The 18728-nt window shown below is 50.4% G+C and overlaps 1 protein-coding gene across 1 annotated transcript in view; it reads right to left on the bottom strand.

Moving 5' to 3' along the window:
• Nucleotides 1-18728, bottom strand: part of LOC119394579 (collagen alpha-1(II) chain) — a gene marked incomplete in the record, with an annotated part of 1710759 nt that overhangs the window by 1256587 nt on the left and 435444 nt on the right. The window contains 1 exon segment of the mRNA XM_049415838.1: nt 9508-9552. Within this exon segment, the coding sequence (XP_049271795.1) occupies nt 9508-9552 (45 nt within the window).

The following is an 18728-nucleotide window of genomic DNA, read 5'->3' as shown; positions in this document are numbered from 1 at the left end:
TGGGATTTTCTCGTCCGCCACGACGTCGTAATTTATTGTCCACCAGCCGAAATGGAGCTCTCACCATTCTCATATTTGACGCAGACAGACAGTCCATCGGCTGCGACCAAGGTACTCGTCAAAGACGACACCACAGTTCCTGCAAGCTCGTAAACGGCTGTGTCAGCTATTGCACCGGTCTCTGCGACACCTTAGCACACCTTTCTCCATGTTACAGCGTTTCCACTAGGAAATGCTTGCTGGTACTATTTGCGACTGTGAAAGGCACTCAGGGTGACAACGACATTTTTGTCACCAACCCATCCCCCTTCATTGTTACGTTGGTGCGAGGGGAATGTCACGGCAGAGCGGATCGCCTCGAAGACGCACAAGTTATGGATGCATCGGGTGACGCGCACTGCGCCAGCTCCCGTACGCTCAGTGCTGTTTCCAAATCATATTCGTCATCCGCTGATGTATTTCTTTCCACGATTCCTGACAACTTTACGTCGGTCGAGCGTTCCCAGCTTCTATGCCTGTTGGAAGAATTTCGCTCTTCGTTCGATGTCGCGCAAACATCTCTGGGCCGCACGTCTGCTGTCAGGCATGGCATCCACACTGGCGCCCCAACACCACTGCGGCAACGTACATATCGCGTACCTCCAGCAGAGCGTCATGTAATTAACGAGCAAGTCGAAGACATGATTCGCCGCAAAGTTATTCGACCTTGAAACAGCGCACGGCCGCCAGTGGCTAATAGTTATACCCCGCAGTCAGCGTTCTCACATATGCGAGTCGTTCCACTCTGATCCGCAGTGTGTCCACTCTGGGGTATCGAAAACCTACCACCGCATTCGCCAACGGTACTTTTGGCGAGGCATGTACTGCTACGTGGAGAATTTCGTTCGCTACTGTATCAATTGTCAGCGCAGCAAAACTTCAACGCACCTGTCGCCGGCAGGTCTGCAACCTCCACCTTGCCCTGACCGACTGTTTGGGCGCGTTGGAGCCGATTTGTATGGACCACTTCCTCTGACGTCCGCGGGTAACCGCTGGGCCATAATCGCTGTAGATCACCTCCCGCGATACGCTGAAACTTCCGCCCTTCCAGCGGCTACAGCGCGCGATGTGGCCTCCTTCTTGCTCCACCGGTTCATGCTGCGTCACGGTCCACCCCAGGAGCTGCTCAGTGATCGAGGCCAGGTCTTATTGTCGGAGGTCGTCGAAGACATTCTGTAAGAGTGCAACGTTGTTCACCGCAAAACTACTGCTTTCCACCCGCAGACGAATGGCCTCACCGAACGCTTTAATCGTACGCTCGGCGACATGATCTCTATGTGCGTCGCCGCCGATCACACCAATTGGGATGCTATTTTGCCCTTCGTCACCTACGCGTACAATACTGCCCCTCAGAGCATTACTGGTTTTTTCCCCTTTTTCGTATTGTATGGCACGCACCACTCGCACAACATCGACACAAACCTTCCGTACAAGCCGGATCAGTCGGAGTGTGCGCCTATTTCTGCCACAGGCAGAATTGGTGAGGAGTGTCGCGAACTTGCCAATACCTTTACTACACATGACCAAGAGCGGCCGGGGAGCATTCGCGGTGACACAACCACTTCTGAGCCCACGTTCCTCCCTGGAGCGCTCATATGGCTCCCGATCCCTACCCCTGCAACTGGCCTCCCTTCAAGACTACTGCCCAAATACGAAGGTCCCTACCGTGTCGTCGAACGCACGTTTCCCTGTAAACTACCTAATGGAACCCAATGACTCATCTTCGAACATGCGCCGTCAAGGCCGCTGTGATGAATGGAACAAAAATGTGTCGACGACGACGAAGGTGCGGCGCCAGACGCGTGAAATTTGGAGCCAGCTCTGTGCGTGAGGTCAGCCAATCAGCTGATGACCTGTGGGGGTCCATAGAGGTGGTGTGTCCCGATTGGGCCACTTGTGGAGGATACGTGGCTAAGCGCTTGGTGGCAGGGGACGAGCCGAAGCAGCGGCAGACGCAAGACAGGGGGCCGAAGCGTCGGACGCCGGCGATCCAGGTTCCAGCCAGGGAACGCAGCCGTCCGTGCTGGTGCCGGCCAACCACCACCTGAGCCGGCGTTGCCAGCGCGAGTACTGCATCTCGGAGCGTGGCCTGGCCTGCTGTTCTGTTCCTTGCCGACAGCATCGCGGATCTCGGCGAGGCGTCTCCATGGTCAGCTGTTCAGCCCAGCATTGAGCGTGGCCTGGCGAATGGTCACGGGTGCGCCGAGCAACGCGACTCGAGCGCAAGCTGTCCGCTGAGCAGGCTGACCATCCCTGCATGGAGCATCGCGTCTCCGATGCGGGTTGACTGCTCTCGTTGTCGGACCCACGTCGTCAAGCTTCATCGTAGCCACAGCGTCGCACATCGAGACGCACCCCGGTACTCGTCAACTGTCGCCCGCCTCCTGCCTCTGCACTTCAGCGTCCGCCGTGCCGACCATCGCACCGTGAGATCCCCGAACTTTGTTTTTTGAACTCGCGTTCATTGTTTTACTTGTCTTGACTAGACCGTCTCTGTGTTCCTCCTTTTCCTTAACGCTTTGTGATAGTTGTCCGTTGTTCTGTCATAAACGTCGTGCGTGGTTTATCGTCCCTGCGTCCATTTCCTCTTCGCACGGCACGCACAACAAGCGTGACGATCAGTCCAACATCACCCTTTACAGCCGCGACACTGTCAATGTGGAGCGTCTCAGGGCCTACCATCAACCGCTCATAGTGACAAGCTGTTAGGTCGCCAGGGGGGGTTAATTGTAGCGAAGCCTTGGAACTGTGCAGTGGGCCGTGCTCTCTATCCTCTTCTAGTGGTTCGCCCTCTTCGGCTCCTTTCGGACAGAACGCAGCTCGTGCTGAGAGTCGGCCCCACCTTGACTGTCGCTGTCATGTATCGTCGCCGAGTGCCCGCTAATGAACGTCTTTACAATATATATTGTCACGTGGTCACGACGTCGACGAAGGCAGCAGTCAGCACGTCAGAGATGAAACTTTATTTGGCCGAACTTGTGGCCGGGAAATAGAAAGTCAAACTGCAGCAATACACTAATAGCGGCGAACAGAGCGTCGAGCGTTGATAATCTCACAAGCGGTCAAGCTCGTCGGCTTTTATACAAGTACTACCGAACGTTCCAGCGATATCGCTGGTGGCGGCGTTATCTCTCGACAAAGCTGGAATATTCGCGTGCGGCGCGCAATCTTAACGGGACGTTCTAAAACAATCGCGAAGATATTTACACATCGCGGCGCGGCCTGCGCAGCGCGTTACCCACAGGCTTTGTGGGGGAAGCTTCAACTCATGAAGAAAGGTGGTTGATCCCTCCGTCATAGGAATCGGAACAGCACGAAAGTAAAGCGTGCCCTTACAGAAGTAACTGAATGTTTGCAGAAGTAACTCAATTGATATAAGAGAGTTTGTACAATGTGTATTGATGTCTGGCAGCTATAGCACCGTTGACTGAGTACTTAGCTTTAAGTGCACGTTAAAGAACCCCAGGTGGTCAAAATTTCCGGAGCCCTCCACTACGGCGTCCCTCATAATCACATCGTTGTTTTGGGACGTTAAACCCCACATATTAATATAGCACCGTTTACCGTGGATGCACGCACTTTGATGATTGGTGGTACATCTCCATCCCGACGACTAACGTCTATGATAAATGATTAAATAAACCCTTGTGGTAGCTGTAGTAGTTAACGGTGAAAGCGTAATCAGAGAACGAGGTGTGATAGCCAGAAGAGCGTCGCATATTGGACGCAGAACTTGATCACCATCCCGCGGTATGTTAAAATGTGATTGAACACTACGGTCGGACTGAGGGAAACGCAAAGCGCGTCATGCCGCCCCGGTACCCTGGCCGCGATTTTTCTCGGGGCGAGCGTGTCAGCGGGGAACGCGGTGTTACAGCCAGGTGAGGCAGGCGCGCGTCGCAGAGCTATTTTTGGTTCGGATTCGCGTGATGCTATGAGCGAGGCCGACGCTTTTACGACGCTTGGTCTAAGACCGCCACCTCGCGGTGTGTTAAGGCATTGACAAAATTGAACTTCTATTGAAAAGGCGCCGAATGGGCGGATGTGTAACGCGTTGCAGGTGGTAATCGCGGAGGCCACAGTAATGACGGATTACTTTACCGCTCCCAGAGGGCAACACCACCCCGCCGACCTGGTGAGTGGTAGATACAAAAGGCACGTTTGTAAAGCCTGCACAGTCTGGGACTGTGGCGCAGTGGAGAGCGTGCCCGGCATCTGTTATTGCGGACCGAGCGGTCGTGGGTTCGATGCCCGTTGACGGAACTTTTTTCTTTGCCATGTGATCGTGTAAATTTTTTCGACGTCATATTCGTGACGGAAATACGTCACTGAACTTTTGGTGGACCCCGGCATAAAACACCTTCGTGTTAAACAATTTGCTGTAACTTAACTCGGCTATGCCAGGATCTACGTAGCCTTAGCAAAGGTCCAGCTGATTATTCTTAACTTTCCAGATTGCCTAGGATTATTAGCCTTCTTCTGTTCATTCTTCGTACGCTGAACCGCTAATTGCCATGGAACTACGTCGGGATCCGATGAGGTAAGCTTCTTGGCTCTTCTATGCCAATGAGCAGCATTTGCGCTCTCCTTCTCCATGGCGTTACACACCTGCAAACGCCCGTCAGAGGCGCCACAAAGCAGCTCCAGCGCAGTGCGGCGAGCCGCGTGCGGCGGTGGCGGAGAGCGCGTGAGATGCCGGCTCCGGTGAGCCAGCTGTGTGACATCACTGATCCTCGCGCATGCACAGCACGGCTCATGAGGATCCACGCGAAATCGGCTCCGGCTAGGCAAGTGTAGCAAACGCTACAAAATAAGACGCGCGGGAATATATGCGGCGGACAGAGTGGGCGACGCCAACCCCCCACTCATGAACGAGTTGATATGCCACTGGCGACGACGTAGGTTGTCGGTTGGTTGCTCCGGTGCTCTTGATTGGGTCACGGCGTACACCGTGGCATCAACGGCAGCACACATTGCGTCGTATGACAGACAGGCATCACTGGCACGTGCCCTTGTCGGGGTGACAGCATCACGTCGTCCAAGTTCTTCGCGCACGATTTGCCTAATCGTTGCGGCAAGATCGCAGGATGGTGTTGGAGCGATGTCGACACTTGAAACGGTGGCGTCCTTGGCTAGTCTAGCAAACTTGGGAGTAATGGGCCTAGCCTTCAGAGTCTCAAACGTGCGGCAGTGTTGGATTACGTCCGCTACAGACTCCAAGGTCTCCTTGCCAATGAGGAAATTGTAGACGTCTTCAGCAATCCCTTTGAGGAGATTCCCAACCTTGTGATCTCTCACGCGGGGGTCTACTGACTTACACAATTTCAAGATCACTTCAATGTAAGTTGTGCAAGTCTCGCTGGGCACTTGAGCACGCGGTAATAAAGTTTGCTCAGCGCGCTTCTCCTTCATTGAAGGGTCCACAAAGCAGCTCGCTATTTCCTTCTGAGACTCTTCCCATGTCGTCATTGTTTCTTCGCTATCTTCGAACCACACCAAAGCTGTTCCTTCCAGAAACAATCCGACGTTGGTCAACCGGGAGGCCGAATCCCATTGATGTATCTACACGCACGCTTGTAGTGCTTCAGTCATTCGTCGACGTCTTCTCCAATCTTACCAGAGATGGTTCGTGGCGCCATGTGTTGGGGCCACGTAGCGCCAGACAAAGACATCACGTTGTCGCCGTCAGCAATCGGGTCCATAGATAGGGCTGGTAGAGTCGGCGGCTTCGGCGTAGCTCCAGGTGTAGCGCTTCCGTGATTGTTCACCCGGGATTGCTCGGCTGTAACCAGCACCTCCACCGACATTGTTACGGTGAGATGCGCTTATTTACAAGAGATGATGGATGCGAGAGTCGAGGGATCGATCAGATCACAGTTCGTGCCGTCGTCGTATCCAGTTCTTCCATGCGTCCCCCCAGTATCGTAGCAATACTAATACATCGACTAGGCAAATTAGCGTCGATCACCTACCTCAAGAAAATTAGTGACCATACGGTCACTAATTTCCTGAGATAGGTGATCTCAAGATCTCTCTTGATCGCTCATCAGATAGGCGGCCTTTCACTTCGTGGCAGTGCCACGCTTGACAAATAAAAAAGAAACGATACGTGTTTTCAGCAAAGCGAACTACGAATGTGTGTGCAATAACCTGTACACACTATTTGCTTCACATGCGCTGCAAACAGCGCTCTGCCACTTGTGCTGCCGCCTCCTTTCTCCCCTTCGTGTTTCTGTCGGTGGCTGAAGCTATAGCGGTGTCCGCCGCTTGCTCCCCTCTGCCTCCTTCCCAGGTTTAGCTACAAAATAAGCTTGCACGAGCGAATAAACGATCAGTTTCGCAGCCACCGGTTGTCTGCGTATGCTTGCCGTGGCTGAGCCGCCGGTTATGTAACACTTTGAATCATCCTTTAATGAACGCACCACCAATCTAAGCGTTAAAGGGAAAAATAAAGTGCCTAGCGGACAGGTTCGTTCCAAAAACAGCATTACGAACGCAGCCGCAGAAGCATTGGTTCACCAATTCTGTAAAAAGGATAGGTCACAAAAAGAAGCTTTTCTACCGTGCAGTAAAGGGTATCGCATGTGCATGAGCCTGAGATAAAAAAATCACAGCATATCCACGGAGTGAATGATGATGAGTGGGCGAAGCTGCGGAGGTTCATCGGTAAACCGTGAATCTTCCGTGAATTCTGCCCAGTACATCATCACCGACGTGAGATCGGGCGCGTTTATACTAAAGGTTCGATGAGTGTTATGACGACTTGCAGCTGACTTTAATTTTACATGTACGCTGTGAATTTTCATTGTTTAGAAAACCATTGCTTTAGAAAACATCTGGCGTCTTTTCGTTTTGCTTTTAGAAAACATCTGGCGTCTTTCGTTGGTTTATTTCATCAATCAGCGGCGTTTTGAACAAAATTTTTATTGTTTAATCACGCACAGGAGAAATCTCACCAGGCACTACCTTGGAGGTAAACAATGGCTGCTAATGGGAACGAGAGACAGAAGAAGTCGGCTTTTAGCTAACACTTACACTTCTACTTCTACTAACGTTTCCTACTGGGACATGCCAATGGCTGCTAATGGGGAATGAGAGACAGAAGAATTCGGCTTTTAGTTAACGCGCACGCTGCGAATTTTTTGTTGTTCAACAACGCACAGGAGAAATCTCCCACCGGCACCACCTTGGAGGTCAAGATCTGGTACTAGCGTTAAGACTGCTTACGCACTACTACGGGCACGAACGGGTGCCGCTTTAAGGACCTTCGCCCCTGAAAACTCGCGGCTTGTCCGCCTCAGTTGACTCGATGGCGGAAGCCGTCTTGTTTTTCTAAGTCGATATATTGGACATCCCGCGCCCCCCTCCGCAAACTTTCTGCAATTTACATGGTTGCGCAAAGCCTCCAGGCTCAGAGGCATCGTAAGCCTTCTGCACCTCACCTTATTTTGCACTGCTTCCGGGACCTGCGCACCTTTTAATGATGTCAGGTGATTACGTCACCATCGGATGCCATGATGACGGCAAAAATTTCGACCATCCGTGACGTCATCGCCTGATTTTTTTTCCACCACTCATGTTGACACCGCAGGCGGGTGACGCCGACGCGGGACACCGGCAAATTCTTGCGTTTATTGAGGCATCTAGGGATTTTGCCTTAATACTACAAAGCGGAACGCGCGTATTTGTCAGCTGTATGGGAGGCGAAATAAGCGTACTTTCACGAAGACGTACCCAATACGCTTGTCAACAATCCAAGGAAATTCTCGAAAGTCATTAATCCTCGGGAGATAAATAGTTATATACTAGGTAATGAAAACAGTGAAACAGTCGACGACATTGAATGGGGTAACCTATTTTATTGTAGCTTTTGCGTCAGCCTTCTTCAGAGAACAGAACTTATCGTTTCTCCCAACAGCTACCCCCGCAACAAATGCCGTGCCTCCGATAACCTTCCATGTCGATGGTATTTTGTCCTCAATTGTCAATCTCAAACTATCACCTTCATTCGGAGTCGATAAATAAACACAAGAACGTTAAAAGACAGTAAAGGTGTCAATGCTGCTCATTTGTGTCTATTGTTCTCACAGTGGCTTCTCAATGGCATCATGCCACGTGATCGGACGATGAGAGGCGTTTTTTGTAATCTATTACTCAGGCCACAAGAATTCACACCTTAACTCTCACCCCATTTCATTAACACGCCTACCTTGCAAAAACATTGGAACGTGTCATTTATGCAGAAATTGTGAAAGTTTAAGATTTTATATTCGAGTTATTTTTTTTCACTCTTCACAGCGCGAATGTTGCTAAGGTTTTTCCCGTGAAACCCACTTGGCAACTTTCCTACCTGATCTCCGCACTACTCCAGATGTTAACCTAGAGACAGATGAGATATTCTTATACTTGGCGAAACCATTTGTTCGGGAACCTTATCAACGATTGTTACTAAAACTATCTTTGGCAAATGTACACCCCGCTGGTGCTAATGGCTGTGCTGTTGCGAGACGCGGGGTTAGCCTGCCTATATGGCGAATCACGCGTCACACTCTCTTACCTTTAAAGAAAAAAAGCACAAAAAACACTACGTGAATTTCACTGTCGAACAGGCGTATTCCAAGACACATTTTTCCCGCGAACGGCAAGGCAATGAAGTGAGCTACTGGCCAACGTCGGGGAACACTCGACTGCGGCAGATTTCATCAAGACACTTAAGGCTGATTTTGGACTGTATAAGTTCAAATGTAATGATTTCTTTTTGTCAATGTTACCTCGTATGCTTGTACCTGTATGTAATTTTTTGACGATATATAAATAGAGGATTGCTTGTCTTCTACGTGATATAACGCATGTATTATTTTATGTTATGTGTAGTATACGATAATAGTATGTATACCTGTAGTGTAGTTATGCACTACTCTAATTGTTGTAACCGTTGCAATTATTGAGATAGAGAAGCACTCATAATATGCATCATCTAGTTATCGCGTTCTTTTAGCGTAGTATCTACCTATTTGTGCATTTTGTATCCCCACTCTGCTTACAGCTTTCTTAGGCGGGTAGTGATTTCCAAAGAAATAATAAATATATGCTTCGAGGTAGTGCCTGACATATTCATTGAGTACCTATAAACCCTATCTGATAGTCCGACTTCAAAAAGTACTTTACGCTCTTTGGCTGGTTTTTATGATGCTACAGATTACTCGTGTGCTCTTTCAAGTATAAATATTTGAAATGTATTAGCTGCATGCAATGAGAAGCTGTAGAAACGAAGGTGCCTTCGAAAGAAAGCCTCGAAGAAGAAAGTTTCGAACATCGCACCATAATACTGTGGCGCCTGCAGTACTTCATAAGTCACGCATGAGCTTATTGTCACAGTAGCGAGGTATGTATCCGTGCCTCTTTTACGGCGAAAATTTATGATCAAGGAAGCTCTGCGATCATGGCGAGCCAAGAGAAAACACTTACCGGAGAACCTCGAGGGCCTGGTACGCCACGTGCTCCTACAGGCCCCTGCAATTCAGTGTTGGCACGAAAGAATGTTTTTATTAAGTCGGCTGGCTGCCCCGACCTGATAGTTTGTCATGATGTCACTGGCGTGAAAATTTATATTACATTCCGCCATAATTACGACTTTGTTGTCCACTAAAACTTCTTGCTCCTCGAAATATATTGATTTTTATTCTTTCGGGAGCAAATCATACCTAGATTTAAAAAAGTTGTTGCCGTGGTCACAGTACCTGCTTTCTAATTCTGGTATTTAAGCTCTAGAATTTCTTATGCGTTAATCCCGGCAGCGCTTGAGGAGTTTCACTTGTACAGCAAATATGCTGCACATTTATTAGTACTACCCCTCAACGATACGTCCAATTGCTCCTCGAAGCTACCGATATTGCAGAGGCATTGGTGGGAATTTCAAGATTTGTGCAGCCAAAGTCAATTTTATTTAGCGGGAACGTGGAGCTCGACTTGTGCGCATTGACAATACGCGTGCTAATAACAGCGCATAAGTTGTACTACGCCGATGTCTCCCAGGGTCATTCATCGCGTCGCAATAACTTTGAGCCACCCGAGCGCAAGTGTGGCAGGCATGTGTCACGCCACGCGATCCGCTGTGGGGAGGCGTCACCGCTGCACACGCTCGGAGCCTCTCCACTGCGGCACCACGTGACAACGCGAAGGTTTCAGAAATTCCGGAGCCCTCCCCAAAAGCTTGGGGAGCATGACTTCTGTTTCTTTCTATCCAATTGAGCAACACTTCCTCAAAAATTTTTCCTTCCTCCATGCCGGGAACTGGACTTTGCCCCCGTGTGTAGGAACACAGCACTTCAGTTCCAGGCAGCAATGAAGTATGCTCACGTGAAATGACAAGCGAGTCGATAAGCGGTCAGACTGCCTTAGCAGAAACTGCTGATCGCTAACAAGCCTACAATCGGGAGATCATCAGATATTGGAAAACGGCACATAGAAATTTTAAAAAAATCTGGTCGTGCAAACACGGACATAAGAGAGAATCACATACGGCGTTACGGTGTCTTGACTTCTCTATTGTGTCCGTTTTTGCACGCCCAGTCTTTTTACCAATGAATGCCTACCAACTAACTCAGATCTTTATTATTCTAAGGCACATACAAATACGCATACGACTGGCGATCTTTCGAGGGCCTCATTTCTGCACACTCGCGGGCATCGGTTTATTTGCATACGATGCTCCCGCCGCGGCCCCCGACAACCGGTAGCTTATAACACGCTTCGCTTCAAAACGGCTCCTTCTGGGCCGCTTCTTCTCGCCATGGATGGCGTTCCTGCTGCCCTCTGTTCCTGTGCCCTCTGCCCGTGTGCTTCGGCACAAGCATTCAGATGAATACAATCAGTCAACTTCGCAAAAGCGAAGTTGACTGATTGTATTTTTGCCGCCTCGGCTGTTTTATGCCCCACTTGCTGTGCTGCAGAAGTTAGGTTTGACCTTGTTTTTGCTTGTTGGTGACAGAAGCACCGACATTCAGTTTGGCTTCGTTAATATAAAGTGCTAACGCTCGCGGCTGCTTGGCTCGATATACTTTTGACAGACTGCGATTACCAAGCTTGGTTTTTGGCGTGGCGGCAAAGTTTATGTAACGTGAAATTTGAACACACTCTCAGACGTTGAATTTCTTGTGAACGTGACACAGGTGTGTTGTAAGGAATATTCCAGGCTGAAATAGTTTGCCCTTAGGGATGGCCACAACAAGAAGGCTGTACAAATGTTTTATATTGTATTTACGGAAGTTTTTAAAAACTTTCGACGTCGTACTCTGAAGAATATTTGTGAAGCTGTTTGAATAGCATTTGTTGCTAGGCTAGCTGGTTTAAACTAATCAAACAACCGTAGAATTATGGTCACATGGCGCAAAAACAGTGAAAAACAGGGAGTGGTACTACCAAGGTGAGCGCTCCGCTTCTTTTTCCTGCTCATATTTTTTTCCTTTTTTTACACTGTGAGCAATAGTTCTCGTAGTGTTAAATAAATATGTGCTGTTCGATAAATGTCATAAAAGTACCACAGAAAATAGATCGAACTCGCGGACCATTCAGGGTTTGCGGCAGAGCTATTTATCAAAAGGTGTCATAGCGCTAGCAGACATGCATGTCCTAGGAACACATAACGGGACAAGCGCTTGTCAAGCGCTTGTCCCGTGTGCTTTCCTCGTCCGTGTCTGCTAGCGTTATGGCACATTTTGATGCATTTAACCAACTAGCCCAAAATGCCACATGGACAAAGCGCCAAGGAATTGATTGCAGAAGGCACGAAAGCCCGGTTTTCCAAGCACTCTCTGTTCCATCCTTCATGCTACTCTGTGTGAAAGGGTGTGAACATGTTCGCCTGATGCCCGTGTCCTGCTTATGTATATTTACCACGCTGCCTGTTTTCTAAGTTTACATGCGAGAGAAACCAGAGAAAGCTCAAGACAAGGACGAAGAAGGAGGCACATTCTAGAACACACCGTCGCCGCACTTACAACCACTTTATTGAGGCATCTACATATACTTAAACTCCTTGTGCCGTGCACGCGCACACGCTACTAGCTGAAGCCTATCATCCGGCCGACAATCAGCCGCACCCTGAAAGAAATAGAATCGTATTCTGTGATGTGCACAGAAGGTTCACTAATACAGAGGTGCGCATTCATTTTGATGCGGCACGCCTCAAGCAGTTTACGATCAATCATTGATTTTCCGCTACCTAGAATGCTGCTTTGGCAAAAAAAAAATGGCTCGCAACCATTGCATCCTTTCACATGCTAAGCTAGGTTGCCGCCTGTGCCCGATCGTACACTCTAGGCGTGCTCTTTGAGGCGTTCATGTAACCACTGCCCAGTCTGACCGATATAAGCGTGCCCGCTAGTCGTGGGGATGGAATCAACTAGACCCACGCTGCACTTGGTGAAAACAGTTCGGTGGCTAGTTTTCCAGGCTGAATTATGCTCACCGCGTGAGATACGGCCGCAAAGGCCAGAAATCACGCGTGGGGCTGAGAATACTGGGTTCACACCAAGCATTTGGGACACTCGTTTTAGCCCGTGAGACCTGCTATGAATGTATGGCATCACCTTGAAGTTCCTTGTCTCATCTAGTGGCCGGTTTTCTTAGTTTTCTGGCCAACGCTTCGCCAACCGACAGCAAAAATGGTGACGGAAACTCAGATGCTTTGAGCCGATCCACCTGCTCCGCCAAGCCTTGCTGCATGACATGCTGACGAATTTATAAAAACACTGATATCGCAATGCTCCTTTTCACCAACTTCGGTTGAGGTGGCAGAAGCACCTATTTAGACTTCAGGGCGTAGTTCCAACATACGTATACGTCATGTGAAAAATTTATTTCTAAATCTAGAAACCCATTGGTCTTGTAAACTGCGACTTCTACAGTAAATGCCATATTCTTTTAGCAGGCTCTAAATCATGTAAAATTTAATCTGCAACATGAAATAGCCTATCAGTAGGTGACAGATAAAAAAAAAATGTTACATTGACTTAGCTCGGCTATGCCAGGATAACGTAGCGTTGGCAGAGGTTCAGCTGATTGTTCTTAGCTTTTTTGATTGTCTAAGATTAGCTGGATTATCATGCGTACTGCTGCTCCAATGGAACACACATGGTATGCATATTATGTGGTACATGTATACTTATTTTGCCCGGAACTACTTCGGTATCCGATGAGTTAAGCTTCTCCGCTCTTCTGCGCCATTGAGCAGCATTTGCGTTTTCCTTCTCCATGGCTAAACCACGCTGGCAAATGTCAGTAAGAGGCGCTATCAAACGGCTCCAGCGCAATATCAGACGGCGACTGCACAGCGAAGGCGAATAGCTGTGCGCACGCCAGCGCCAGTACGTCTACCTCGGCTACGGCGGCGGAGTGCGCGGGAGGTACCGGCTCCGATACGCCAGCTGTGTGACATCAGTGATCCTCGCGCATGCGCAGCACGGCTCTTGAGGAGCCACGCGAAACTGGTTCAGCTAGGCCAGTGTAGCTAACGCTACAAAAGATGAAGAAATCATCAACGTATTTATACACCTTGATAACACGTGCATCATGTATGCTCGCCTTAGGGCTGAATCGCATTTAGCAAAAAACACAGGTGTATTGCTCAGGGAGTATACACAAGTGCACAGGTCAAGGTGTACAGATATTTTGAAGATCTCTTAAACGTTTCGAATCTTTCACCCGCTGACCATCTATCTGATGTGGCACATGAAATTTTAGATGTTTTAGTGCCTGCTCAATGATATGGCATTCACTAACGAAATCCCAGTTGACAGGACCAATAGGTGTCTAGATTTAGAAATGTGCTTTTTACATGACGTACACGTATTTTGGAAGTACGCCCTGAGGTCTTAAAATGAGCTTCTGCCTTTAGAATCCGCACACTTGAAGTTGGTGAAAAGGAGCATTTCGAATCTGTGTTTTATGAATGCCCTGAGCAAAACTTGTCAACCTAGTATTCTCAGCTCCACGCAAGATTCCTGGCCATTGCGCCCGTATCTCAGGCGGTAAGCGCAATTCAGCCAGTAACGCGCTTGTACGTGCCATAAGGATCCAACACCACAAAAAGACGACGACGACGCACCAAGCACGAGATGGCTGCGCCTGTTCTTGTTCGCGTCTGCCTAAACGACTTCTGGCAAAACATATAATTTGTGCTCTCACTGCATCGACGTCTGGCTGCCCGTTTCAACAAATTGGTGACGCGGACTTAACGTGATCGCTCTCGCTTCCTGAATTGCGCTTGCCTCAGCCGCTTCGCATGGCCTGCAGCTGCCAGGAAATCGAGCGCCGAAGTCTTCGCCTTCGAAGTCCTTCCCGAAGCCAGAAAGTCATGGCCTGTCATCAGGTATTGTTCTCATCACCAGAACACCATGAGCCTGAGTTTCCGCTCTCAAGCTCCCTGTGTTCGTCGGACACGGAACTTTGGTTCAACACCGTTGAGTCATTGTTCCGTCGTCATCGGCTCACTTCGCAGTTGACCATGTATGACCGTGGCCGAACTGGAAAGGCACGCGAGCGTTCCGTCTTACTGACTTCGCAGTGCGCGTTTCCACCTCCCGCCGCACCACCGTGTTGTCACTGCGACGCTGCAGCTGTGTTTGCGACTGCGGTCCACGCAAAAGTAGACATGAAACGCAAAAAAAGGCGTCAGACCGCAAGCAGCAAGCAAAAACGGCTATAACTACAGCAGGGTCGCGGCGCCCCTCGCGTTGATTAGTGCTGCTAACCGCGGAGAAACGCTACCATTGTGTTGAACTCGATTGCGAAGGCCGTAAGCCAGAACGCTCGCGCGCCTTTCCAGTCCGGCCGTGGTATCACCATGTCGTTGGACCGCTTCCGCCTCATACTGCTACGGTCGCTCACGATATCATACCCCAGCCGATCACCTCTGTGATCCTCTGAAGGGAAGGCTCATCAAGCGCACTAATCACACCGGACAACACAGACTGCAACAACTCCTTACATTAGAGGCGATCGGCAGCTGCAAACCTACTGATCATTGCGCCGCATGGAAAGTTTTGCGCCCTATCTCGCTACGTCACCGAACAACGCAGTGCTTCGAGAAATTTGTCTAGAGCGCTTTCCAACGCAGGTCAGTGGCGTAGCCAGGGGAGGTCGCACAACGGGCCAGTGCCCCCACCGAATTTTTTTTTGCCATGGCATACAGAGCTCAAAATGACTCGATCACATTTGCCTGCCTGACCCCCACTTCAGATCAAGGAGGTGACCCCACCCAGAAAAAATTTCTCGCTACGCCCCAGATGCAGGTGCGCATAATTCTGACCGCATCTTCATTATCCAAACGTCAATCTCTGGATCAGTTGACCGAGAAATTTATGGATGACGGTTTTCCCTCCATGCAACACTTCGTCACCCTACAGATCCTTCACCCAACAACACAGCTAGTGGCGACAGCCATCCGCGTCCCATCGATGCTAACGAGGAGCTCACACGAAAAGTAGAGCAACTTACAGCTGAAGTTCGTCACGAACTCGTCGCCTCAGCGCCAATCGCTCTGGCCGCCGTTTTACTACACCAGATAACGTTTGCTGGTACTACCGTCTTTACGGGTCGCGCGCTAACAAATGTTACCAGCCTTGTTCGTACGTGGGCCCAACAGTGATGGCGACTGCTGTTCCCGGCCCCAGGCGCAGTTGCATCTTCCGCGTCATCGACCGTATCGCCAAGGTCCCCTACCGTGTGAATACTGGAGCTGAAATTTGTGTCCTTCCTCCTACGTTGGCTGAAGACGCCATCATCCCGACTCCCGTCCTCTCACCGCGGTCAACAGATCGACGATCCAGACTTATGGCCAGAAGTCGGTCACCCTTGACATTGGCCTCAGACGTACCTTTCGCTGGCGTTTTATTATCGCGGACATGCGGTAACCAATAATCGGAGCCTACTTCCTATGGCACTACAAGCTCGTCGTCGACATGCGGCACAGCCAAACCCAGGACTCTGAGAAAAGCTTAGCCATCTAAGGCGTTCCTGTCGCACTTCAGCGCTTCGGCGTTTCCAGGCGCACACAACCGTTACCGACCCTTGGTCAAGCGTCATTGCATAGTTTCCAGACGTCTTCCGACCACCCTCCTTTCAGTCCTCGGTCGCCTACAACATGACACATCACATCGTCACATCACATCGTCGACATCGACCACCATCACATCACATCGTCCCTTATTCGCGCGGGTTTGTCGCCTCGATCCAGGTTGTCTCGCGGTTGCGAAAAAAGAGTGAGCACATGCTTGACCTTGATTTCATTCGTCCCTCTCTGCAGACCTTGGGCCTCACCACTCCACATGGTGCCTATAAAGACAGGTGATTCGCTCCCATGCGGTGAGTACCGTGCTCTTAACAAGGTGATTCTCCCGGATCGGTACCAGATTCCCCATATCCAGGAATTTACGTCCGCGCTGCTCGGATTCACCACCTTTAGCAAGATCGACCTGGTGAGACCCTATCACCAGATTCCAGTCGAACCCGCAGACATTCCGACGACTGCCATTATAACATGCTTCGGCGTGTTCCAATACCTGCGTCTGCCATTTGGTCTTCGTAACGCGGCACAGACCTTTGAACGTGTCGTTGACCAGGTCTTATGTGGCTTGACCTGCTGCTTTGCTTGTCTCGACAACATGCTCGTCTTCAGTATCACTACTGAAGCTCACAAGCTCCATCTACGTCAAGTGCTTGATAGGCTCAGCAAGTAGGGCCTCGTTGTTATCGGCGCCAAGAGCGAGTTCGGGGTCATGTAGCTGGACTTCCTCGGCCATCAAGTCAAAGCACACGGCATTCGTCCTTTACCGACTCGTGTATCCGATATTCGTGGGTCTTCTCAGCCATCCACCACCAGGCAGCTGCGCGAAATTCTTGGCCTCGCCAAATTTTACAGTCGCTTCATTACTCGTTGCACCGACATACTGCAGCCTCTCAACGACATTCTCTAGGGCCTCAAGACACCGAGTACTCCCGTACCCTGGAACAATACAGCTGAGCGTGCATTTAGAGACATTAAAGAAGTCATTGCTGGCGCTACTCTCCTCGTCCACCCTAAATGCGACGCCCCAACATGGGTCATGGTAGACGCATCTGACACTTCTGTCGGAGCAGTCTTGAAACGGTCCGTTGCTGGCGCTTGGCAGCCCATCGCCTGCTTTTCCAAGAAGCTCGCCCCTCCCGAGCGCTGCTACAGCACCTTCGGCCGAGAGTTACTCGCCATCTACGTGGCTGTGAAGCACTTTCAACATTTCCTCGAGGGACGCGTGTTTCACACACTTACGGATCATAAACCACTGACGTCCGCTTTAACGTCCACCAGCACTTCCTCCGCTCCCCGCGAAACCAGACAGCTCGCCTTCATCTCTGAATACACGAGCGACAATCGCCACGTCCAGTAGCGAATGTCGCTCTTGTATTCAAAGATGCGCATTCTCGCACCGCTATCCATGCAACGCAACACGGCCGAAAGAGCATTGACTTTATAGCCATGGCTGCCGCCCAGAATGAGGAGGAGCTCCAGCTGCTACAAAACCGAGGCACATCTCTCGTCTTGGCTGATGTCGTGGTGCCTGACTGTGACGTGCCTCTCGTTTGCGATACGTCGACAGGACGTCCTCGTCCCTACGTACCTCTCCCATTCCGTCGAGCAGTCTTTGATGCGCGGCATTCTTTGGCTCACCCTGGCATTCGCGCCACACGTCGACTCATCACTTCTCGTGAGTGTGCTCGAGCATTAACGTAGACCATGGTTGCCAACTTTGGCTTCATACGCCAATTTGGTTACTTTCTCAGGCCGGTGGCGGCAGAAAAATTACACCATCTCCTTCTAAAGGGGACCATGTGCCGATGCGAAGCCGGAGCACTCGCACGATCGCGTTCCGTTGGCGTTCGTTGGGCATGCTACTGACCTCGCGTCGTGGAACACCAAGAGACCACTACGCGCATCGCGTCTTCCCACTAGCCTGGCCGTTATTTCTCACAGATCGAGCGGGGAACGCGGTCGACAGGCGCGCGCGAGGGGAGCAGCGTAGGAAAGGAGAAGAGGGGGAGGGGACGCGCATGCACTGGCGCTCATCGCGGCGCTGCGCAGGAGAGAATTTGGGCATGTCGAGCCCGGATTTCAGAGGAGTCAACCGAAGCAAGCGCTGGACTGCACGCTCGCAGCGCTCTACCACTTGAAGGAGAAGAGACTAGAGGAGGAGAGTAGTGCATGCGCTGCGAGAGCAGAAGCGAGAACGCAGGAGAAGCGCAAGCAGGTGCTGGTAGAGAATTGGAGAGAGTAACATGCAGCTGTTGGAGAGAGGGAAGGAGGAGAATTTCGCATGCGTAGTGTGAGTGCGAACTACCAGGCCGACGCCGAGGGACATACCCCCGAGTAAGAGATGCCTTCGCATCTAAAAAACGTCTTGGCAACTTGGCAGCGTTTTGGCTAGTTTCTTGTGCCCTCGATTGCAACCGAATGATTAATATTTGGTGACGCCGCAGCCGCTGGCGCACGACTATGTGGAGTGAGAAAATGGCGGCTAAGTCTTGTTTCGAGCTCCCGAAATTGAATTAGGCATTTGCATGACACAGAACAAAATGCTTCTAGACGCGTGGCTCCACCTCGGGGAAAACATGGAAGTGAAGACATCCTGGGCGTTCTGCACTCATCGATATTA

This window comes from Rhipicephalus sanguineus, chromosome 5, assembly GCF_013339695.2.
Source record: "Rhipicephalus sanguineus isolate Rsan-2018 chromosome 5, BIME_Rsan_1.4, whole genome shotgun sequence".
Classification (NCBI taxonomy): domain Eukaryota; kingdom Metazoa; phylum Arthropoda; class Arachnida; order Ixodida; family Ixodidae; genus Rhipicephalus; species Rhipicephalus sanguineus.
Note: the sequence above shows the minus strand (reverse complement) of the source record. Positions and strands in the feature narration are given on the sequence as shown.